The sequence below is a fragment of the Castor canadensis genome, chromosome 8, assembly GCF_047511655.1.
Source record: "Castor canadensis chromosome 8, mCasCan1.hap1v2, whole genome shotgun sequence".
NCBI lineage: Eukaryota > Metazoa > Chordata > Mammalia > Rodentia > Castoridae > Castor > Castor canadensis.
In genome coordinates, this window is record NC_133393.1 from 5,893,544 (window position 1) to 5,918,282 (window position 24,739).

Genomic DNA, 24,739 nt, shown 5'->3' on the forward strand with positions numbered 1-24,739 from the left:
CCATTATAGCCTACTTCTTGCCTCCTTTTTAATTTTTTCCTAAACTTGGGAAGCAATATTGTGTGTTCCAGGTACTTCTCCAGCTCTGACCTTGGGTACATTGTTTAACCTCTCTCATCTGTATAGTGATGATGATAACGGTATCAGTGTCAAGGCATGGCTATGGAAATTAAATGAGACGATACATGAAAAGACCTTCAGCACAGTGCCTGGTACCAAAGAGTAGCTGCTCAATAAGTCTTACCAGGTACCATTATTGTCACTATTCATTCATTCACGTATTTGGTCAAAAAGTAGTTCCTTAAAGCCCTCCATGTGCTGGATCCTGGGCTGTGATTCAGTAGAGACCGAGGTAGACATGGCCCTGCCCTCATGGCACTTACAATCTTACAGTGAAGAGAGTCAAGCCATTAGTAATGCTCACAATTACAGTACAATGTATAAGTGTTTCGACGTGGAGAGAATGGGTTCCCAGAGGAGAAGAGCAGGCAACGTGGAGGAGGTGGGGAGTTGGGAAGCAGAAGCATGTATGACTTCCCCTTGTTTGCACTAGAGGTACAGAATTTCAAGTGGAGATCAACAGATCCTTTGTAATGCTCCTCAGTATCCCCTCTACATTGATGACTGCACCAGCATTATAACTTCTGCTGGTCCTTGAAATAGACTCTGTCTTCTCATGTTGTCATCTCTTCCATGTGGCTGAGTCCTTATTTTTGTTCCCACCCAACTGGCTCTCCCACACAACTTTCTCCTATCAATTTTATTCCACTCATCAGAACTTTCTTTGACTTATTCCTCTACTTTATCTCCTGTGTGCAACTGGTTCAACAATCACGATGCAGTAAGTTGTTGAAAACTCATTTGTAGCCACGGAATGGAAGTAATTACACAGACCAATAAGATAGTAAGTGTGATTTTGTTTTGGTGGTACTAGGGTTTGAATTCTGGACCTTGCCCTTGCTAGATTCTCTATCATTTGTGCCACACACCCCCAACCCTAACACACATGATTTTAATGGACTCAGTAGAGATTAGAATCATCACATAAAGGGGAAATCTTCATGGAACATGGTTATTGCTAAGATGGAGAGCAAGAAGGTTGTAAGGCTAGGGCAATATAAGAAGTGTTTAACATCTGTTTTTGGAAGGGCAGGGACTAATTAGAATGGACACCTAAACAACCAGAATGGAAGGTAGCCCAAAATGCCCACTGTGGTTGTTTCCACACTGGGTATAGCTGAGTATAAGACTTTAATTATGGGTATTTGACCTATCTAGAGCATGATGAATGACTATTTCCTAGAAGTCAACACAGGTCTGGAAAAGACCAATATGTATAAAAAACATTTTGAAGTTTTGCTCCGAGAACAGGAAGTCGAGGTTTAAACCATGAGGATCCATTGACGGACTTTAAATCTGGAGCATAACTAGGTCTTATTTGCATTATGGTGAATTGCGTGCAGATGGGCCTGATGAGGAAGACAGGAGTTAGCAGGTGCACCTGGTTGCCCATCCACAGCCACCAGTTAATTTTGCCCTGGCATCACCCTCTCATGAGGTCAGGAATATGCCCCTCCTGGTTCCATCATGAATTTTGACTAGTCTAAGGCAGCCATGGTCCTGTGCCTATGTGTTGGCAGGCACCTGACTGAGGACCACAAGGCAAAGTCAACTGAGGAGCTTCCAGAAGTTTTATCTTACACAGGAGATGCTCAGAAGAAACTTCCCTTCTGCCATTAGATGTACCACATGAAGGCAGAGGTGCCATTGTGTGGAAGAGGGCAGGGCCCTGCTGGAAGCAAGCCAATGTACTTGCAGGGTCCTGTTAATCATCACCAGAGATATTTCTAGAGAATATCTTCCTTGCTGCCTTTTTTGTTGTTGTTGTTGTTTTGGTAGTACTCAGGGCTTCGTGCTCTCTAGGTAGGCACTCTATCACTTGGGACACTCTTCCAGCCCTTTTTGTGCTGAATATTTTTGCGATAGGACCTTGAGAACTATGTTCCCACACTGGCTTCAAAGCGCCATCCTCCTGATTCTGCCTCCTGTGTAGCTAGGATTGCATGTGTGAGCCACCAGTGCTCAGGCCACCTTTCTTATTACTAAAACATTTTGAGTTTTAGTTCCTTGAAACTAAAATCATTCTTAAGCCATGTACAGAGAGAAACATGGGGTCAGTGATCATTAGGGGCCTTCTGAGGAATCCAGAGAGCAGAGGGTGGGATCACAAGTAAAACAGGAAGAAGGATAGAGAGGAAGAAATGGGCTCAAAACCTGGAAGAGAACTAGGAAACTTAGTGAGTGATTGGGTATGGGAGTGAAGTTGACACAGGAAAACCCCATGTTTCCCAATCATCCACCAAATCCTTAGATTCTTCTAGAAATATATCACTTGTATTCACCCCATCTCTGGGAGGAGTCAGGGATGACTTTTATATGACTGAAGCCCAATAGATTGTTTTGAAGATTCATAGTTGTCTCCTCTGTCTTTTGTGACTTGGTTGATGGTTTGATGATGAGATAAGAAGATAACATCTAAGCAAGTGACCTGGAAGTAGCTCTACAGATGATATTTGGCAACACAACAAAATGTCACCCAGTACCCTGCAAATACCTTGGCTTCTCCATCATGGATGGAGTCAGGAATAAAAGCCAAAAAAAAAAACACATAATGAAATGCTCAACATCCCTGTCCATAAAGGAAAAAAAAAAAAAAGGAATAAAAGCCAAAAATACAGCATGTTTTCTATGGGGAAATATGCAGTAAGTTACAAAACCTGCTATACAACAAAGTCTCTAAGATTACATTCTAGTCACATCTGGGACATTACTTTTGTTTGTTTGTTTGTTAGCAAAGTCTTCAGTATCTAATAGCAGCCTGTCCCATTAAGACCCAAGTCCCTGCATTGACACCTTGATCTCTTGTTCATTGCATTGTTCTTCCTATACCTGGACATGTTTATTTGTTGATCCCAAATGATCTTGAATTGAAATGACCTCTAGTTTTTAGTTTATTTCTTTTTCCTTGACCAGTACTTGCTCTGGATTGCTCTTCTTATTAATCAGTCTTTGGCTTGACTTGTTATTTTTGTGAAATTCTATGTGGACAGCTCTTCCAGAACTCTCAACACTCTCTCAGGTACCACTACCTACTCATTGCCACCCCACTGTGCACAAAGACTGAGATTCGTTCAACCTGTGATATGTGTAACTCCTCTGTATCCAAGCAAAACTATACACACTGCACAATGAAAACAGTGCTGGCCATTTTGAGTAATTGTGTGTTTTTTTAAACATATTGTCTCTTTCATTTTCAGAATAACCTGGTGAGACAGATGTAATTATCTTTATTTTACTGGTGAAGAAATTGGCTCAGAGATGTTAAATAACTTCTCAAGTTCTCATAAGTTAGTAAATGATTAAGTAGGGTTTTAAGCCTAGAGCTCAAAGGTGCAAGGTTTTCATGTACAGTTCATATGGTACGAGATGCTAACCCTGTTCAATGTAATACAAGGGGGAGAAAGGGGAAGAGGGAGAATGATGAAGCGGTTAAGCTCAACTAAGGTTTATTTTAAGCATTTAAGTAAAATGTATACCCTTGTACAACTATTATATGCTAATAAAATCATAAAAAATGTACTAGAATGCTAGTATATCATTTCTTAAACTAATAAATTAAAATCACTAAAACAGATGTGAAATAAAAGAGACCTTTCTGTATAAAAACAGTCAGGGAAGAGGAGATGAAAGGATGAAAGAAGAAGCAGGAAATCTACTTTACCTGCATAGGCTTGTGTAACCTACCATTGCCCAAAGGCACGCAGTGTGCCACACCACAACAGAGCGTGAGATTGCACCACACAACACATTTAGAGGTTCCCAGAACATCCATTAGCACGTCCTGGACTGTGGAATTGTAAATTTCAAGCACAGCACAAGCTTAATGTGCTAACTTGTGGAAAAAGACAAGATGTGTACATGCAGAAACACACACCCTCACTTCTAATCCTACAACCCAGTTAGAACCATTGTTAGTTGTTAACTTAAAATGCCTATGCTTCCTCATTTTCCATTCAGTGTCTACAACCTAATGAGATTAGAGGTTGGTATTTAGGAAGCATGGAGGTAGAGACTGGAATGTAATGAATAACACTGACATATAAATTTTTTCTTAACCACCAGACCCTGACCTAGGCTCTTTACATACAATACTCACAAAAGCCTTATGAAGTAAGTATTATTATTACCCCATTTCACACATGGGACACTGACACACAGAGAGGGAGTAATTCAACTCTAGCTGCACAATATCAAGGGCTGTTCCTGTGATTTGAACATAGGTAGTCAGGATACAAAGGCTGGACCTGGGCTGTGTGAGTGTGCTAGGGGAAGCTGGCAGCAAGCAGTGAGATGTCAGTGGACCTGAACAGTGAGGAGGAGATAGCCAGGAGAAATGGGCAGAAGGAGAGAGTTCTAACAGTCCACATGCTGGTTTCAGGAAGGAGGGGAGGGCAAGTGGGCAAAGGTTCTGAGGGCGAGCATGTCTGAGAGAGGGAGGAAGAGAGGCTGAAGTGTGGCTGGGCAGAGTAACGAGTTGTGGACCAGGCCAGCTTCATAAATTGCTGAAGAGTTTGGGATTCACTCTGCAGGCAATAGTAGTTCCCTGAAGGGTTTTGAAGCAGAGACAGAATCTAAGACACAGTGTCCAGTTTGCTGGACACTGAGACCAGAACTAGAGTAGCCTGCATTAGCAGATGGACTGGTGTAAGAGAAGCTGCTGGCTGAAAAGACTGAGAAAAGAAGGGGGAGATCTGTGGGGTGGAGATGATGGCAAGTTTCCAACTTGAGCAACTGTGCAGATCAACATGGATCATTTGCCTCTAAGATAAGAAACTTGACTCTGGTATAGGAGGTGGTCACTTGGAGTTTCCTGAGTGCCTGCCAGATTCACACACAGGAAGCAGATGTACAAGGTAACTCAGTTGCCTTCTCTAGAGACTGCGGTATAACAATATTTTCTAAATCCATTGTGCTCAATGCTACCTACTGATATTAACTCTTTACACAGGCAAACACCAAAAGAAATCTCCTTATATATGCAAAGAGACTCTTCCTGGAAACCTGCCCTGGTGCTCCAGGCTAAAGCCAACTCCTGTGGCCAAAAGGAAGGAGCTGATGTGCTCAATCCTTTCTCTTCCTCAAGGAGGCTTGGGTGGAATGCTGTCCCCAAAAGAAGAATATGATTTGCTTCCTCTGGTGTTGGCTCCAAGGAACAGAAGTCAACACCCATCTGCCTCCACTCATGAGTGAGCCACACACGTTACAAGAGGCCAAACCAGTGACTTGCAACCATTTGGCTTCTCTTGCTTTTTCACTGAGTGCGATACAAGGTGAGTCAACTCTACCTCACTAATCTCTCCCTTCATTCCATGCTCTTTCTCTCTGAGGTCAAGGCCTCATGGTGTCTCATCTCCATCACCCCAGGGTCATCCAGAGCAGCTTCACTTTCTCTAGTCTCTTCTTCACCTATAACTGGAGTGGTTTCTCTCAAACACATATCTGAATATCTCTGCCTCTCTTGAAGTGAGTCCATGCTTTCTATAGAGTCTTCCTCACACATCTCTCCCTCTAATCTCCTGCACAATCCATCTTCCCTCTTCCCTCTCAACATGGGTATTTGCTGGCCCTCCCTAGCATGTCCTTCTCACCTGTCCACACTTAAGTCCCGGCCTCTTTGTTTCAGTGTGCATGGTTCCCGTCTTAGACCCCTCAAAGAGTCCCAGGAAGCCTGTCCTAACACCTATGATTCCTCCACTGTCCTTTGAGTCTGTGATATAGGTCATGGCCTGCTGCAGAACAGTCACAACTGTATATGTAATTCAACGACATATAGGGATAAGGCATGGATTTGAGAACTCACACATCCTCACACTTTCTGGCTGATTCCATCTGTGTTCATTAATACACATTTGCTGGTCCTGATTGGCAGGTGCTTTGGCCATAACTAACTCTCTACCTCCTTGCTTCTCAGGATGCATGGTTCCCTCCTCTGACTCTCACAGAACTCCAGGAAGCTTCTCATGATACCTGAAAGGCTCTGTATCTCCAGCACTGCTATGTGAACCCATGTTTTACAGCAAGACCTACATTGGTCCACATATTGTGCAAATTTGTGCACAATTTCTACAAAATATATTCATTCTTACTCCTGAAATGCTTTGTGTGGACTTGCATAGATCCTGATGTAAATAAATCAAGTGCAAAAAAAATTCCTTATGACACAATTGAGGAAATAAGGATGCTACCTATTTGATGAAATTAAGAAAAATGTACTTTTAGAACCTACTATTGTGGTGTACACCTGTAATCCCAGCACCTTGGAGAAGGAGAACGCAGGATTGTTACCAATTAGAGGCTAGCCTGGCTGCATAAGGAGACTCAGGCACTAAACAAACAAATAAATAAACCTTTAATATTATAATGAAATGGTATGGTTATAAGAAAGTATGGTTTTCTAGAAAGAAAGTACTTACATTTTTTAAAAGCACACTAAAGTATACCTTCAACAATTAAATTCATATGAGTTATGATATTCGTCACAGCATTGTGTATAATTCCAAAACACTGGAAAATCCTAAATGCCTATGTAAGGGTTGATGGTAGCATAAGTTGTGGTACATCTACACAATGAAGTTCTTTGCAAGTGTTACAAGTGTTACTAAGGAACATCCTTGTCTTTGTGAACTTAGTTGGAGATGAATTCTGTGTTCCATCAAGTGAAAACAACAATAAAAACAAATATAAACGTGTATCTCTACTGCCCGTTTTTCATGTCAAAAAGAAGAGTTTATAAGAAGATCTACATTTGATGGATCAAGGATCTTAATATCAGACCACAAACTCTAAAGTTGATACAGGAAAGAATAGGAAATACTCTGGAATAGGTAGATATAGGTAAGAACTTTCTCAATGAAACCCCAGCAGCACAGCAACTAAGAGATAGCATAGATAAATGGAACTTCATAAAACTAAAAAGCTTCTGTTCATCAAAAGAAATGGTCTCTAAACTGAAGAGAACACCCACAGAGTGGGAGAAAATATTTGCCAGCTATACATCAGACAAAGGACTGATAACCAGAATATATAGGGAACTTAAAAAACTAAATTCTCCCAAAACTAATGAACCAATAAAGAAATGGGCAAGTGAACTAAACAGAACTTTCTCAAAAGAAGAAATTCAAATGGCCAAAAAACACATGAAAAAATGCTCACCATCTCTAGCAATAAAGAAAATGCAAATTAAAACCACACTAAGATTCCACCTCACCCCTGTTAGAATAGCCATCATCAGCAACACCACCAACAACAGGTGTTGGCGAGGATGCGGGGAAAAAGGAACCCTCTTACACTGTTGGTGGGAATGTAGACTAGTACAACCACTCTGGAAAAAAATTTGGAGACTACTTAAAAAGCTAAACATTGATCTACCATTTGATCCAGCAATACCACTCTTGGGGATATACCCAAAAGACTGTTACTCCAGAGGCACCTGCACACCCATGTTTATTGCGGCACTATTCACAATAGCCAAGTTATGAAACAGCCAAGATGCCCCAGCACTGATGAATGGATTAAGAAAATGTGGTATCTATACACAATGGAATTTTATGCAGTCATGAAGAAGAACGAAATGTTATCATTCACTGGTAAATGGATGGAATTGGAGAACATCATTCTGATGAGGTTAGGCTGGCCCAAAAGACCAAAAATCATATGTTCTCCCTCATATGCGGACATTAGATCAAGGGCAAACACAACAATGGAATTGGACTTTGAGCACATGATAAAAGCAAGAGCACACAAGGGAGGGGTGAGGATAGGTAAGACACCTAAAAAACTAGGTAGAATTTGTTGCCCTTAATGCAGAGAAACTAAAGCAGATACCTTAAAAGCAACTGAGGCCAATAGGAGAAGGGGACCAGGAACTAGAGCAAAGATGAGATCAAAAAGAATTAACCTAGAAGGTAACACCCACGCACAGGAAATTAATGTGAGTCAATGCCCTGTATAGCTATCCTTATCTCAACCAGCAAAAACCTTTGTTCCTTCCTATTATTGCTTATACTCTCTCTACAACAAAATTAGAAATAAGGGCAAAATAGTTTCTGCTGGGTATTGAGGAGGTGGGGGGGAGAGGGAGGGGGCGGAGTGGGTGGTAAGGGAGGGGGTGGGGGCAGGGAGGAGAAATGACCCAAGCCTTGTATGCACATATGAATAATAAAAGAAAAAAAAAGTGAAAGCCAAAAAAAAAAAAAGAAGATCTACATTTGAGCAATAGAAAAACCAGAAGCGCAAATTAAGAATTAATGGTGTTGGGTACTTACAGGGAGACGTGAGAGAGGAATAGGAAAGAGAGGGGATGGGAATGTGATGTACGACAGGACAGTCCTCTGAGATACCTTTCTGTAGAACTGTCTCTTAAAAGTTTAGTAAAATTTCACATGCCGTACAACGAGTCAATAATTAAATGCAACCAGGATGTGAGGGAATCCTAAAGTAGAAAACAGACCTTAACAACCAAAAAGTGGTTCCAATGAATAACATACCAACCTGAAGGAGGAAGGGAAGAAAAGAAGTGACTTAAATAGCTAGAAAATAGCATTTTGGCTAGAAGTATAAGGCTCAAAACTGTAAGTATATGATGCAAAAAGAAAAAATAATGTCAACTCCTTAGTAGAGTTTTTCTCACAGAGGCATGCTCCTTTATGTGTACCAGTAGTGACCAAATATAAATTCTGTATATTTGTGTGTCGCAGCCACATTTCTCAATAGTCAGAGACAGACATTCATTTAGTGGCTAAAGGTTGGACTTCTCTAGGCGGTGTCAATATGAACTCATCATTTTAAATTATGCATGTGCATATTGATATAGAAATATGCATAGAACTGCATGCATGGGTGGGTTAGTACACATATATGCATTTGTGTAATAAATCTCCCAGCAAGAGAGAGCCTAGGAGTGTTGAAACCCCAGAAGCAATGAGCACACAAAGTGCCTAGCTCCTAGTTTTGGATACTTTCTCCAATAAAAAGAAGCCAGAAAATTTGGAGGCAGCTGAGTTCAGGGTTATGGCACCAGAGAAAATAAAGATAAGCCTGGAACATCTTTGCTACAGAAAGTACCTAGAAATGCTCATATGTATCAAATATGATATCATGCCGGGAAATCATGGCTGAGAAGGAACAGCACAACTTCTGCAGTATCTTACAGAAATGTATGACCCCAGTCAAATCATCAGAAATATCAGGCAGATCCAAATTCAGGCTCATTCTACATAATAACTGACCAGTGTTCTTCAAAAGTGCCAAGATTATGAAAGACAAGGATAGACTGAGGAACCACCAGAGTGAGAAGACAAAGGATACAAATAACTAAACATAGTGTGTGGTCTTGAATGGGTGTTGGACTAGAAAAAGGATCTGGGTTGCAAACTGGTCTGGAGTTTAATTGATAGTGTTGTATCAGTGCTACATTCCTGGTTTTGATCATTGTATCGTGGTTATGTAAGATGTCTGCATTAGAGGACACTGAAGGTTTAGTTAGTGTTTCATTGCTATGACAAATTCCTGAGAGAATAACTTAAAAGGAGGAAAGATTTATTTTGGCTCATGCTTTCAGATATTTCAGTCCATGGTCAACTTGCTCCAGTGCTTTGTGCCTTTTTATTCATACATCTAGGTCCCCAGCCTATTGGATATTGCGCCCACATTTTGGGTTGGTCTCCCCCTCAGTTACTCCTCTCTGGAAGCACCCTCACAGACATACCCACAAGTATGCTTTACTAATTTCCTAAGTTTCCCTCAATCTAATCAGGCCTACAATCACCACTAACCATTGCAGTGGTGAAAGAGTGTTTTGGAACTCTGTACCAACTTTTTTTTAAATTTAGATTTCTTTTCTTCTTTTTTTTTTTTCAGTGCTATAGATCAAATCTAGGGTCTTTGAATGCATGAGGCAAGTGTTTTACCACTAAGTTACACTCCTAGTCCTAGTTTAAAACTTTTCTATAATGTAAATTATTTCAAAGAGTTTAAAAGAACACATTATTTTTTTATTGAAAAATGAAAGGAAGTCTAAGATTTGATTCAAATATGTTAAAAACTGTTGAAGCACAATGATGGGAACAGCAAGGCTATCACACTGTTCCTTCTACATTTGTTTATGCTGGCAAATTTCCATCACAGACAGAAAGATTTATTAAGCCCCTGTTATGTGCTGGACATTGTGGCCAGTCATGGAACTTGCAGCCTTGCCCTGAAGAAGCTCAGAGCTCACAGGGGAAAAGCAGATATTAAACACATCATGTCAGAATACTGACATGATAGAGCACAGAATGTTGTATAGTAGGGAGAGGAGCGTTTCAAGAGAAGAAACAGTGGGTGCAAGGTCCATGCTAGAGAGAAAGGTTAAATGCAGCCCAGGAAAGAAGGGTCTGTTCTGACCCCAGGGCTCGACATGCAGCTGGGGGCTTCCCATCCAGGGCTCGGACCACTCAGCCAGCTGCCTTGGGCCTGTGGATCTAGGGAAAGAGGGTTCACGATTTAGCCCATTCTAGAACTGTAGATTACAGTCTCCCAATTCTTGAACTAAGTCTCCTTTCCTGACATCACTCTTATAGCAAGCTCTCCTCCTTCCCCCACAAGTTTTTTCATCTGCTATAATCCTTGCAGCGGATTTCATAAAATCCTTTGTAAGCAGTGTTCAAAGAAAGCTAATCTTCAATGATCTCCTGGGGCAGCCAAATGGACTTGGTATCTACACCTTGTTAGTGCATTCATGGATAAATTAGAAGTACAAAATTGCTGACTTATCTTCTTTCTGTCTGGCAAAGAACTCTGAGACCTTGAAAACTGAAGGAGTGGCTGTTCCCTATTGGTCCCCTCCTACTTTGTAGGGCAATATTTGTCACCATATTTAAAGCAGCTTTCATTCCCATCTTGAATTGGCCTTGAGAAGCTGAGCTAAAGGGTAACTGGACTTCACTTAGGTTAGTACTGTCTTTTTTAATAATTCTAATTGTTCTAACATTTGCTTCACTGTGAAAATAGTTTTCATTGTGATATTCTGTGCAAGTAATTTATGTTCTATTGTCTTTTTTGTGTGCTCAGGAGACAATTCAAGGTTACTAGTTCTTGGAGAACAAATAAAAAAAGAATTCAGAGATCAATGGCACAGAACTTGAGATGGTATAAGAAAAATTAAAGTGGTATTATCATCAGCTCATAGATCTGAAAATATAACACTACCCGTGCCTGGTGGTGTGTATGAGCTTACACCAACTTTGTACTATCTATTGAAAAGTACAAATTAGTGTGATTTGGACCAGATTTGACACACAAGTGTAATGGGTTTAAATTTGGTAGAGTCAAACATTTGGGGTCGAATGTGAGATGAAAAAGAACACGTATCTTTACAGTTGTTTGCCTGTTATTCCACTTAAGAATTTCCAATTGGGAAACCAGTTATCAAAACCCGACAATAAGAATAAACATTTACCCTTCCATAATTGATTTCACGTGTGTCCGCTTATTATTCATATGAGTTGCTTTTTATAGGGGCACCAAGTAGCAAGCTATTTCCCCTACTTCCTATTCCTTCTTTCCCTCCTTCCTTATCTCCTTCTCCTCCTTCCCTCTAATTCTTGTTAATCTTCCTCCACCTTATCTTTCTCTTATCTTCCTTGTTCCTCCTCCTCTCCCTTCTCCTTCAGCATTGCTGAGTTCAAAGGGTGGATAAGGTTTAAAGTCTCAACTTGTAAATTAATCTAAATATACACATGATTTTAGGATAGTAAGGAAAGTGAATCTGGATTTACTTCTTTTCTTGGGCAAAGTTAAGAACAATGCTTTTCTCTTGAACTGCCATGTTCCCACTCCAACAGATAATTCCAAATTCCTTTCTTTTGCCAAGTTAAATATTCCCCTGGGCCACCCTACCCAGGCACTTACACAATGTTTTTCACTCAGTTTGTTTCTATATGTAGGAGACTTCATTACTTTGATAATTTTCTTTAAATAACAAAATGGCAAGTTTCAAAAACAGGACTTGCTATTTTGTTACCATGATCCTATCTTATTATTTGATTGTACTCTACTAACACTATTCTTAAATTATAAGTCCTTATAAAACAAACATAAAAAAAGAAAAGATATATAGCTGTTTAGCTGTTGAACTGTGATATCTCTGGACTGTGGATTCAATGTTGCACAATGTACCAGGTTAAAATAATATGTTAACTTCTCTGTTTCCTGGGAGTTCACAAATTAGTTTGTAGGTGAGGGAGTACAAGAAAAGTGTAAAGTTTCAGTAATAAGATATAACTGAAAAAAACTAGTCTGAATGTCAGAACTAGGATAAAACTCAGACTATCACTAGAAGCTGGTAAACACACTTTCTTTTTTTTTTTTTTCATTTTTCTTTTATTATTCATATGTGCATACAAGGCTTGGTTCATTTCTCCCCCCTGCCCCCCACACTTTCTCTAGAGTTCAAAAACTTCATCAAAATTTTGGAGGAAGAGCTCACTGACCTCTCAGATCCCCTCTAGCTCTGTAACTTGGGAAGTCATGAAGGGAGAGCTAGATACACCAGTGCGGCAAATGCTTAGTTTTCACGAGGCACATATAGTAATCAAATAGGATGTCACAAATCAAGAGTCAACAGTACTCTGGAAAAATTGCCAATATAAAAAGAATAAAGCAAAGGTCTATGCAGAAAGTTTCAGAATCTTAGAGACCAGGTGAAAAGCCACACTGGTGTTGGGGCAGGTTAGGATAAACCAGAATTCATAGGAAAGAAATAAAACCACTATGATGCCTACAGGAGAAGATACTGCAATGCAGTGGAGACCAAGCATTCATAAGATACTGCCCACAGCTGTTTTAGATAGCTATGAGGACCAACCCCAATCTAAGGGCAGGAAGGCTGAAGTCTGAGGGGTGAGAAAGCTGCAGAGTCTGGATGATGCTGACGTGGCAGGTAGGAGCCCACATATGCGAGAATGTCCTTAAAAGGATGGCAACCTTTTCCGTGGGCCTGGACTTGCTTAGATAATAGAATGATGAGTCTTGGGGTAAAGTCTCAGGAACCTATAAAGTGAAGCCACTGCAGGGCACATTCTGCTCTGTCAGGTGTCCACAATTCTAAGGCCCCAACTAGTCTTAACCCCCTTTAGTCAGAGATCAGATCAGGCTGGTTTCATCTTCTCCACCAGCCATCATTACCTGACACATAGAAACTGCTCAGCAAGTGTTAAGAAGTTTCATTGAAACATTTTATTGTTATTATTGTTTTTGGTGGTACTGGGGTTTGAACTCAGAGCCTCATGTTTGTTAGGCAGGCACTGCTAGCAAACTCCACCAGCCCTACATCGGAACATTTTAAAAAGAGAGACATTTATATGTAAACCAGACAGAGAGCATTAAAGAAAGAAAAAAAAACCTATTTTGACTCATAAAGATTCAAGTTTATTACTGATTTTTTAACATACAAGTTTTTGTATGAAAAAGAAATACGTATGTGTTAAAATCGGTCACAAAATCTTACAAAAACATCTTAAGTGTTTTCTGGCCAGAGGTCTGGCAACTTAAAGTAGGACAGAAATTATCCTTCCTAAAGGAAGGATAATTTTTCCACTGCTGGGTAATTTGACTCTTGCTGTACAAAGAATCCTGGGCTTTTATGTCCATACTTCTGACACAACTAGCCCAGTCCCACTGCTGAACACATTGGGCATAGAGTGAGGTTCTCTCGTTGGCTCTCTTCTCGGTGCTGTTGTCCCAAGCAGTTTGGAGTAGAATAGCAGTTCTCAGCCGGAGGTGACTCTGTCCCCAGAAGACATGATTGTCATGATTGGGGATGAAGGGTACACATCTCTATATTAGAAAACAGCTTAGTAAATATGTGGCAATGCTCGGGGCAACTTCCCAGAACAAAGAGCTACCTGGCCCCAAATGTCAACAGTGCAGAATAGCCTTGGAACTGAGTAACAAGAACTGTCAAACTCCCTTGGCTAGTTTCAGCAAGGGGTTTTTCTCTTAAATCTTATATCAACTCAAAAGATACAGTCATATATACATATGCAGAATATAAATGTAATGAACATGAATGAGTCACCAAAAGTGTACTTCCTTTTACTATGTATGTCACCATGATGTTTTCCACGACATTGGAACTTAAAGATGCTACTCAGAATGCGTGGTGTTGATTTTATAACCCACTAGTAAGTCATTACCCAGAGTTTGCAAACAATGTTATAAAGAAGGTCTGAGACTTTATTGTCAGATAAAAGTGTATTTGATACAATATTCTCATCTGTAAACTTACAACAATAAAGGTTCTATATCAAGTAACTTCTATGATGAGTGTATGAAAATAAAAGTGAAAACCTGCTTGTTATGTGGTAGACATGAAATCCAGGTTAGTTACTGTCCTTGTAATACACAGTTATGTGGCAACTACCACACTTATGCAGATCATAAAATAAAATTCAATCCAGCAGTGGAAAAGTGGGAGGAATTTCCAGTAGAGAATGAAATCAGCACCTTCTCTTGTGGGGAGAAGTTATGTTTGGGGTGCAGTCAGGGTGAGGCTGAGCCACATTGAAGGCTTCTGAACAAAGCAACCCAGGACCCCAGATGCTAGGAAAGCTCTGCTTCCGCTGCTTCTCCCTGCCAATGTTAAGTCTTCAAGATCCCCTGTCAGGCTCCCAAGTCCTTTACCTGGTACACCAGGCTGCTCTGTTTATGTCCTCCAAGTGAGGACAGCTGGACACACGTGACTGGTTTGCTTCAGTATCAGCATGTCAGCCACTGATGGGTAAAATTTGGGCCAAGGAAGATCTTCCTGGGACTCCTCCAGGAAAATGGATAGTCCTGTGTAGTGCTGGGTAATTACCCATGATCTCAAAGAACATTTTTTCTTGTGTTGATTGATTGATTGATTCATTCATTCATCCATTCACATTTAGTGAAACCAAGAGACTACTGACATGGTGGGGAAGCCCATTCTTCACTACTTCAATGCCCGGGGCAGAATGGAGTCCATCCGCTGGCTCTTGGCTGCAGCTGGAGTGGAGGTAGGTTCTGCACAGGGTCATCTTCAACTAGACCTAGAGTTGACTTTTGCAAAATACTTTTCTAAGCTAGAAGTCCTCCATGCTATATAACCTGTGTGTAGTTTTGCCTTAACTAAAATTATTTCATTTGATAAAATGAATTTTTCAATAATCTGTTCATTGGGGGCACATGAAAAATTAAAAGGTATTTTTAGGAGAAAGAAAAGAAGCCTCAAATAATCACAATTCACAGAACTTGTTTGAACTTAACAAACTATCAAATATAATTCATGACACTTACATAGCAACTAGAAACTTGAATATTGACTAAATATCAGGTGATATTAAAGAATAATTATAGATTTTAATGTGATTTGCAGGCATTTTTTTGGTGTGATATTATTGTTATTTTAAAAATAGTCCTTGTGAAGTATTTATAAATATTATATACTTATAATTCTTTGTTATTGTGACCAGAGTAAATGAATGGATGGACATAGAGATGAAAAAAAAGTCTCCTGAGTTGACAACTATTGGATCTGGGTGACTATGTCAAGGGAGACCCTTTATTTTATATGTATTTTTATACATAATAAAAATTTATGTAATAAAAAGATAAAATATATAAGAAAATAATATGATTAATATGAAAATAAAGACCACAAGGAAGAGTCAGGAGGGAACAGACAGGAACAAACTGCCTGTTAACAGTGCAACACACACACACACACACACACACATGAAAGGAAAAAATAAATAGCACAATTCATTCATATAGCCGTTGTGTGGAGAAGTATACACTGCCAGGTTCTGCAATAGATCCTAAGGTGCATGCTGAACAAAACAGAGAGGTCTCCTGCTTTAGGAAGCCTATGTATCAATGAAGATGCAAACAAGTAAATGAGTGATTTAAATGAGGAACAGGAGAAAGAATTTTACAGGGTTAAAGTCATTCTCTCGAGGGTTTGAATTGGAAATGCTGGTAGGTTTCTTTTTCTTTCTTTCTTCTTCTTTTTTTTTTTTTTCCTGCAGTACTGGGGCTTGAACTCAGGGCATACACCACCAGCCCTTTTTTGTGATGGATTTTTCAGGATAAGTTCTCACAAACTATTTGCCCGGGCTGGCTTTCAACTGCAACCCTCCTGATTGCTGCCTCCTGACTGGCAAGAATTATAAGCATGAGCTACCAGCTGCCTTCTAACTGTGTCACTGCAAAAACAAACAAACAAAAAACATTCAGTTCACATCAGAGAGACTCAGCAATTACAAGAGGGGTCCTGGGGAGGAGATAATGGACACTCTCAGGATATTTTATTCCTTGGGTAGGAACAGAAAAGGAAGGATGAGGCCATTCCTGTGAATGGAACTTCAGTGTGCTCCCTTAGCCTCATAACAAAGTGCTCAACTTTATCCTGAAATTTCACTTTCTCTATCCTTCATAAATGCATGAGGCGTTAATTTGATCCTTTCCTAATTTTATAAAGAAATAAGCACACAAAAAATATAAATGCTATAGTGCCAGTCCAGATTTTTGGCTTTCAATAAATGAATAATCTGGTTCCAGTGTCGTCCTGTGCCAGCTTTGTGTTTCAGGGATTTGGGGAAGACAAGTTCAGCACAGGAATGAGAGTAGGGTGATTCCATCAGCATCCAGGGCTTCCTCTCCTCCTTCCCAGCTTGACTGGAAAAGGTAGTGGTTGAAGGCTAATAGAGACCTTGGCTCAGACCTAAATCCTCTGTGCCTAAAGGCAGATCAATACAGTCCCCTCCATCTCACCACCAGCTTCACCATGAACATCGCCCTTATCCACCCCATCCCCCTCAGCAACCCTGCTGTGATGACTACCCAACATTCCTTATGTTTTCATGGATGCTGTGTAAATTGCTGGTATACACGCTTTATACTCAGTAGAACCTAATACTATGGGATTATGGAAATTTATGACAAATACTGTCTCACCAACCAAAGAAGAAGCCTATTTTTCAACCTTTGATTATTAAAAACTCCTTTTGTGTTATCAAAGGACAGGAGTGACAGAAATTACACTAGCAGTCCTGTGGTGGAATAATGTGGGATGATCAACCACATGAATGGGGCATTAAGATCTGAGTCCATTTTCACTGGAGATTATAGGCTATCCTGAGATTCTGAAACCTCAAAAACGGAAGCAAATCCCAGGCACTGACCTCCAGTACCTTTCCTCCCAAATCATGACCTAGCCACGGATATCTGTGGAGTCAAGACAGAGGGAAACCATAAGAATGAGCAGCTGTGTACTGTGAATCATGTCCATTTCCTGATGGATCTAGTCAAAATCTCCAAGGGCAGTGATCATCCTCCTCTGTGTCCACTGCCACCTCAGAAATTTTAACTTCTCCATATTCACTACCAGATAGGGACCACCCAAATTTATGACTATAATACTGTATAAGGAGCTACATGAACTTATTTACTTTTTCTGCTTCCAGTTTGAAGAGAAGTTTATAGCAACTCCAGAGGAGTTGGAAAAGTTAAAAACTGGTAAGACCAAGTATCTAAATATCCCTCCTGAGGGTATCCCATACAAAGTTTCCACACCAGAGAATGGCAGTGTGTTGGTAGGGTGGTAGATGGGTGGGGAGGTTCGTGAGGCAGGGAGGTATGGTATAATGTAAGGGGTGAGGCTCCATGACAGTCTGACAACTCAGTCAGTGTTAGAAAGAACTAGACTGCTCTGAGTATTCGCCCAGTTCCCCATGAATGCCCTCTCCTTGCTTTTTCATTCTTCCTGTGCCAGAATGAGCTGCAGTCAGCTCAGGATCCCACATCGCCCTCCATCCAAGCACACACAGGGATGTGATCACATTAGATGGAAGCATTAGATCACAGGAGGAGGAACAGATGGGACAGTTACATTCTGCTTTTTCATCCATGGCTGTGATGAGTTACTGTCCCACCTACAGTGCAGGCTTGGAGTTCCACACAATCAGACGTCTACATAGAAACTTCCATCAGGACCCTCTTTAGTTCCTCCTAACCTTCCTAAAATATCCATGAAGATGAATTAAACACAAAAACACAAAAGATCTAGTATATATGTGGATGGGAAATAAAAGGCAAATGAAATAGTTTAAAAAGCCAAAGGAAGGCAGGTGAGAAAAAGAAGAAACAGAAAGCTAAAAATAAAATGCTATTTGATTTGAAAGATTGCTAGGTGATCTTTTTCCTTCCTTTTGTACCTTCAGTCATCTTAGGAAAAAATGAAATTCATCCTCATTTCATTATCCCTTTTCTTTCCTTTTTCCAAAAGACGGGAATTTGATGTTCCAGCAGGTGCCCATGGTGGAGATTGATGGGATGAAGCTGGTACAGTCCAGAGCCATCCTCAACTACATTGCCAGCAAATATGATCTCTACGGGAAAGACATGAAGGAGAGAGTACTGTACGGTGTATTTTCTGTTTTTACATCAACTGATAACACAAAAAGGATATAGATTCCTCCTTGAGTGGGTTGGAGCACAGCAGGGGATTATGACCAGCTGCAGGCATATACAATGAGATGACTATGGCAGAGACCTGTGGACTAGGGAAGAGTAAATTTGGGGTGGGTTCAGGCAAGTGTGACTATGGCCAAGGATAATGTTCTCAACACAGGACAGAGTTTCAAACAATGATGATCCATGAAGTCCTGAGGATGACTGAGTCATGAATCCAGAAGCACAGGCTATTATAAAGATTGAACTCAGTAACAGCTTGGGACAAGGGACCCAGGGTTTCAAGGTGTAGAAGAGGAGTACTGAAAGAGAAGGATTCAATAGAGCTGATTCCTGAACTGCCAGAAATTATAATAATGATGACCACGGACCTAAACTACCACCTAGTTCAATAGACTGATGAACTTGATAAGGGGAATAGAGACTGGTGCCCAAGATATCAGGGTTATCTGAAACATTTCCTGCAGGACTAACTCAGTCAGACTGCCTTTATTCCACCAAAGCTGGGGGTATTCACCCCTGTTGTGATGGAAACGCAAAATCCTATATGGAAATGTTGACAGTTCTTCAAAAAGCTAGTGTCAGTTGGCAGTTCCAATACTTGGTATATTACCATGAGAAATGCAGATAAACTTTTACTAATAGTTGTATAGTGCCATATTCACAATTTTCAAAAAGTGGGAACAGCCCAAATATCCCATAATGGTTGAATCAGTGAGCAAAATGTGCTATTGGCATGCAGTAGAATAGTTTTGGTTTTAAAGAGATGAAGCAGTGATGCATGCTATAACAAGGATAACCTTTAAAAAGATTTTGTAACATAAAGGAAACCAGACACGAAGGGTCACATATTTTATATTTTGTGTGAAATGTTCACAACACTAACACTGTTAGACATAAAATAGATCAGGTGTTGCCTGGGGCAGGAAGGAAGGAGATGGAGAGTGACTGCTAAACCATGCAAGATTTGGGGATAAGTGGAGTGGCAAAATGTTCTGAAATGAGAGAATGTTAATGTTTGCAAAAATTCTGTGAATATAGTAAAAACACTGAATATTATCTTTTAAAGGACAAATAGTGATCATATGTGAATATATGTAAATAAAGCTGTTTTCAAAAAGAATTGTAAAAAAATCAAGTTTTCAACCATAGGAAGTCAAGCCTCCTGTAATATGCAATGGTGGTATCTGAATAGCAACAGCAACAAGTAAAGAGCTTTTTTAGACCAAGTCTTGAGAAATGGGAACAAGACTAGGGTTGGCAAATAGCATGGGGAGAAGGTTGTGGAAACGTGTTTCATGAAAAACAATCAGGAGAATTTCTAACATTGAACATGAAAGCGAGCTTTGGTGTATAAAATTCACTTTTTTGCATCCCAATCTAGTATTCAGTATTCAATAGATTGTGTAGGTATAACTAGAAACTGGTCTGAGGAAGGCTCTGAGACACATGGGGTTGGATTAGATACTGCAGAGAGGAATATCTGAGACAGGAGCAGAGATGGAGATGAGAGGAGGACCTGGGATTCGGTCTTGAGTTTACATGGGAGGGATGTCTTTAGCCATAGGACTCACACTATGTTTGTGCAGGTAATAAACCATACAGAGAGAGAGAACCCTTATTTGTAGGGTTGGTAAATACAAAGTGATTCTATCATGTTCTGTCATAACTGTAACTCGGCTGGGCCACCCATGGTCTTGGTGCCTGTGTTTAGTCACAGGTATAACAAAAATTTTTGAGTTTATACGCACCGTGGTAGATTGTTCTAAGAAATTGTTAATACCTAAGTAAACCTTATCAGACAATAACTAGCACATGAAAAGCACCCACTGAAGGTGAATTACTTTTGTACCACTGGACAAGATACTATCTTAGGTTTTTTTTAAAACTAAAATCTAAGGTAGAAAATATTTGTTTGGGTGTTTTTGTCTTTCAGGATTGATATGTACACAGAAGGTATGGCTGATTTGAATGAGATGTTCATTCTTCTGCCATTAAGTCCTCCAGATGAAAAAGACGCCAAGATTGCCTTGCTCAAAGACAGAACAGTGAATCGCTACTTGCCCGTCTTTGAAAATGTAAGAGAGCCCGTGCAGAGTTTGGAGCACTGGGTTCAGAGGATGAGAGGAAATCATGGCTGGGCTGTCCTAGAGCATCAACCTCACTTCCAGTGAGCCTTCCTGAGCACCAGGGCTGCACCCCGGCCCTCAATGTATTTTAGAAAAATGGACCATGGAGAAGCAATGCACAGTTCTGCCAAAGTTATAATTTTTAGCACAAGTTCACTTTTTTGCACCCTAGTATTCAGTGTTCAATAGATTTTATAGGTATAACTAGGATCTGATCTGTGGGAGGCTCTGAGCCACAGCAGAGGGTGGACTCGATGCTGCAGGACAACATGGACCTGAATTCCAGAACAAGCTGATGAACACACATCAGAAAATGTTCTGACATCACGTGGAGGGTCACAGGAGAGCAGCAGCCTGTCAGGAGGATTTGACAGGATGGATGAGAAAGGTGGTGGGAAGATGGAGATATAAGGGAGAAGAAGAAACATTAAGAAAAATGAACTTAGGTCATTTGGCTCTCAGACTTGAGAGGAAAGCCATGCAAACTAAAGAAATAAAGGCCCACCATTATATATGTAGTACCTGTATGAAAGCAGTGGAGATTTTAGGAGCAGTCATACCATCACATATACTCCTTTGGGCCCTGTGTTGCCGATAGTTTTGGATATATGACATGATGACAAGCTTTCCAGCCATTACAGTTTAAGTCATCTTTGTTGTGAAATCAGAGAGCTTCATGGAAGAAATGAGCTATTTATAGTACAAGATAGAATTCCTGCTATATTCTGTTTTTGCACCAGGCAATTAGTCATTCTTCTCTCCATATATATGTGCATAGTGGGATAGGCTATTTACCAAATGATGTTTAACGGTGGTTCTCCTTTAGTTTATGATGTTATGTATTTCCCCTTTTTATTCCCAATGACTCCCCTACTGCTGAAATACTTTTAAAATATCACATATTTCCCAAGATTTTATATGCAATTTCATACATTCAAGAAATTTTTTTAAATGGGTTTTTTGTTTGTTTGTTCATGTTTTGTTTTTGTTGTTGTACTGGACACTGAACCCAGGGCCTCAGACACACTGGACAAGCTGCCTAAGACTTGAGCTAGACTCCAAGACTGAAATAAATGCTTAATGAATGCATAGTCACCTACTAAGTAACAAGATTAACATCTTGTGGTGTTGGCTTTACCATGTGTGTCCATCTCTCCGCTCTTGTCTCCATTAGTCAAATATTTGTTTTCCATCAGTACAAAGTTAGTTGTAGACATCAGTGCCATTCATCCCAGACATTTCAGCATGGAGATTATGATAAGTGTAACTTAGGAGTCAGAGCCAGTGTTACAAGGGAGATGATGAAATCAAGTTCAGGTTTTCTTGAGATCTCAGAGAGGTGATCAGTAATTGAGGACAGCAGAGAAGAAGAGAGATGAAGACATTGAAATAGTTTACCTAAGGAGGCTAGGTACTGTCATGAAGGTGGAGCCACTTTCCATAGGAGGTGGGAGATAACAGAGGGGGTGGCACCTCCTTAAATCTCAGGGCTGTACCATTTTGAGATTGGGGGGAGACATAAACAGGTGTAGCATGACCTCATCCTTTCGCACTTGTGGAAGATGCAGTAAGGGTAGGTAATCTGAATACCAGAGAGATGTGGGCATGAGAAAAAATAGTGGCCAGGGTTATAATAGAGGAGTGAGCCAACCGTACTTCTCACTCTCTGTTATTGATCAGGAGCCAGGAGAAAGGCCTGGAACTCCACACCTGTCCAGTGAGGAAGAAAAGGGGGAGAGTTAAGTTTAGAGGCTCAGGAAGAGGCAGTCTCCAGTCTGACTGAGTGTTAATAAGCTGACTCCTCCAATTCTGCAGGCGTTGAAGAGCCATGGGCAAGACTACCTTGTTGGCAACAGATTGAGCAAGGCTGACATTCACCTGTTGGAAGTTCTCCTCTACATTGAAGAGCTTGACCCCAGCCTTCTGGCCACCTTCCCTCTGCTGAAGGTGATCTATTTCAAAGTCCTCTCACAGGCAGCCCCATTTCTCCCTTACTGAATATAATATTTAGACCAGTAGGCCAGTGAGGTCCAGACATGTAGCCTTCTCCAGGTCTCCAAATTGGGCTTCTGTGTCCTGGAATTGATGCATGAAGATAGTCTATTTGTACACGGAAAGCTGCAGTGGATGCTACCTCAAGAAGAATGCTTTGCCTTTTATACTGAGAAGAACACAGGGCCCAGCCACTCTCTCCTGGACTGTGTTCTGTGATGGGCTCTGCTCCTCATCAATCTAGGTGTCATTGTCTTTGCACACTGAGTCCATCCCGTTTCCTTTCTTCAGCTCTGACTCCTCTCAGCATTATGGGTCTCTCTCTCCATAGTGTCTTTCCACACACAGTCCCGAACCCCCACCAACCTCCACCACCAAAGTTGGTGTAAGTGTCCTCTGGTTAGACTTTAATACTTTTGATCCTCATTTGCAATTTGATTTTCCCATGTCTTTATGTCTTTGGATATTTCTCTCTGATGTTAACTAAAAAACTCCATTTTATTTGTTGTGTAACAGAAATGTGGGTTTATATGGTTTTTGTCTAAGTGGGCAGGGAATTTTACAAACCAAATAAAGTCTGATTTTGTGTATGGGGGGCAGTACTGGAGATTGAACTCAGAGCCTCAACCATTGCTAGTCAAGTGTTCTACCACTTGAGCCACATCTCCAGTCCTTTTATTTTAATTTTTCAAATAGGGTCTTGCACTGACTTTGCCTAGGCTGGTTTGGGACTTTGATCTTCTTGTCTCTGCCTCCTGAGTAGCTGGGGTTACAGACATGAACCACCACACCTGGTGCTGAAAAATATCTTAATGAGGTCTTACAGGAATATGCTAGGGATATGTTGTCTCTCTCTTATCTTCCTAATCACTGAGTGTCTGTTTCCAGCCTTTACACTGGTGCTGATGGAGAGACTCAGCAGATCTTCATCCAGCAGGGGCTCAGATTTCTGGGTTATACTAATAGTAGGATTCAACTGTGGGCTCCTCTCTGAGGCTATGGTTTCTGTGTTGCAGGCCCTGAAGACCAGGATCAGTAACCTCACCAATGTGAAGAAGTTCCTGCAGCCTGGCAGCCAGAGGAAGCCTCCCATTGATCAGAAAACTCTGGAAGAAGCAAGGAAGGCTTTCAAGTTTTAATAAAACTGCATACTAAACCCCTGATGTTCTACAATAATGACATGTTTCAAACATATGTTGAATCTGACCTTTGTGAGATAATAAAGTTTTACAAATTATGTGTACCCAGGGTACTTGAAGAGTGAGTTCCAATCCCTAGTACTGCATTTAATGGGGAAGGCAAACAGCAATGACAACAAATTTAAGTGAACAAGGCAAAGAAAGTAAAATCCAAGTGAAAAGATCACCACCAACAACAGAGCAAAAAGGGGAAGCCACGATTAATGTAAAAACTAGAAAGTTAAAAAGAACTAGAAAGTTAAAAAAAAAATAAAATTAGTTCACAAAAGTAAGAAATAAAGTAAAAGAGAAAAAGGAATGAAGGAAAAAATTTAAAAAGAAAAAGAGGGGAAGCAAGAATGAGGTGGAAAGTGAAAGAAATAAAAGAAAATTCAAAGGAAAAAATGTAAAAAAGGTTACATATTAAAAGGAGAAGAAAAGAGAGAGGAAAAGTATGTATTCAAGCAAAAAAGTGAGAACAAAAAAAGTCTTAATAAAAAATAAAGCTTTTTCTTGTCCATTGTGAGGCAAGAGTGGGTGCTCCTGTCCTGCACTCATCTGAGCTTCTGTGCACACTTGAGACAGCACAGGTGGGGTTACTCACCTTTTCCTTCTTTCCGTTGTGTTGCTTACCAGGCAACCCGCAGAGGTGGTGTGCGGCTGGCACCAGCTGAAGTGTCTGTCAACTGCCCTGCAAACTGGAATGAAGTCAGAGCTCTACATGAAGTTCTGCTCCACAGTTATTTTCACTACGAACTACAAGGACAGGGTTGACACTGGGCACTGCAGCATGTCAGGATCCCAGGTGCCTTTGTGCTGTCCACTGGAGGGGAAGATTCTATATGGACC

General features: G+C 40.5%; 1 protein-coding gene across 2 annotated transcripts; it reads left to right on the top strand.

Moving 5' to 3' along the window:
• The first annotated feature begins 10,892 nt into the window (after positions 1-10,892).
• Positions 10,893-23,955, top strand: LOC109696841 (glutathione S-transferase A1-like). 2 transcript variants are annotated; one of them, XM_074081935.1, is made up of 7 exons: positions 10,893-11,048; positions 15,030-15,137; positions 17,586-17,637; positions 18,407-18,539; positions 20,528-20,669; positions 22,536-22,667; positions 23,729-23,955. In XM_074081935.1, the coding sequence occupies exons 2-7, from the start codon at positions 15,051-15,053 to the stop codon at positions 23,849-23,851; spliced, it is 669 nt and encodes a 222-aa protein (XP_073938036.1). In that variant the 5' UTR covers positions 10,893-11,048; positions 15,030-15,050; the 3' UTR covers positions 23,852-23,955. The 2 variants fall into 2 exon arrangements, with proteins under 2 accessions (XP_073938036.1, XP_073938037.1); XM_074081936.1 differs by lacking the exons at positions 10,893-11,048; positions 17,586-17,637.
• Positions 23,956-24,739: the final 784 nt, after the last annotated feature.

What these genes read in the sequence shown, in the direction of transcription:
- LOC109696841 (XM_074081935.1), top strand. Translation starts at nt 15,051, where the DNA reads ATGGTGGGGAAGCCCATTCTTCACTACTTCAATGCCCGGGGCAGAATG. An exon ending in GACATGAAGGAGAGAGTACT is followed by an intron (nt 18,540 to 20,527) that starts GTACGGTGTATT and finishes TTTGTCTTTCAG; the next exon opens with GATTGATATGTACACAGAAG. An exon ending in ACTTGCCCGTCTTTGAAAAT is followed by an intron (nt 20,670 to 22,535) that starts GTAAGAGAGCCC and finishes CCAATTCTGCAG; the next exon opens with GCGTTGAAGAGCCATGGGCA.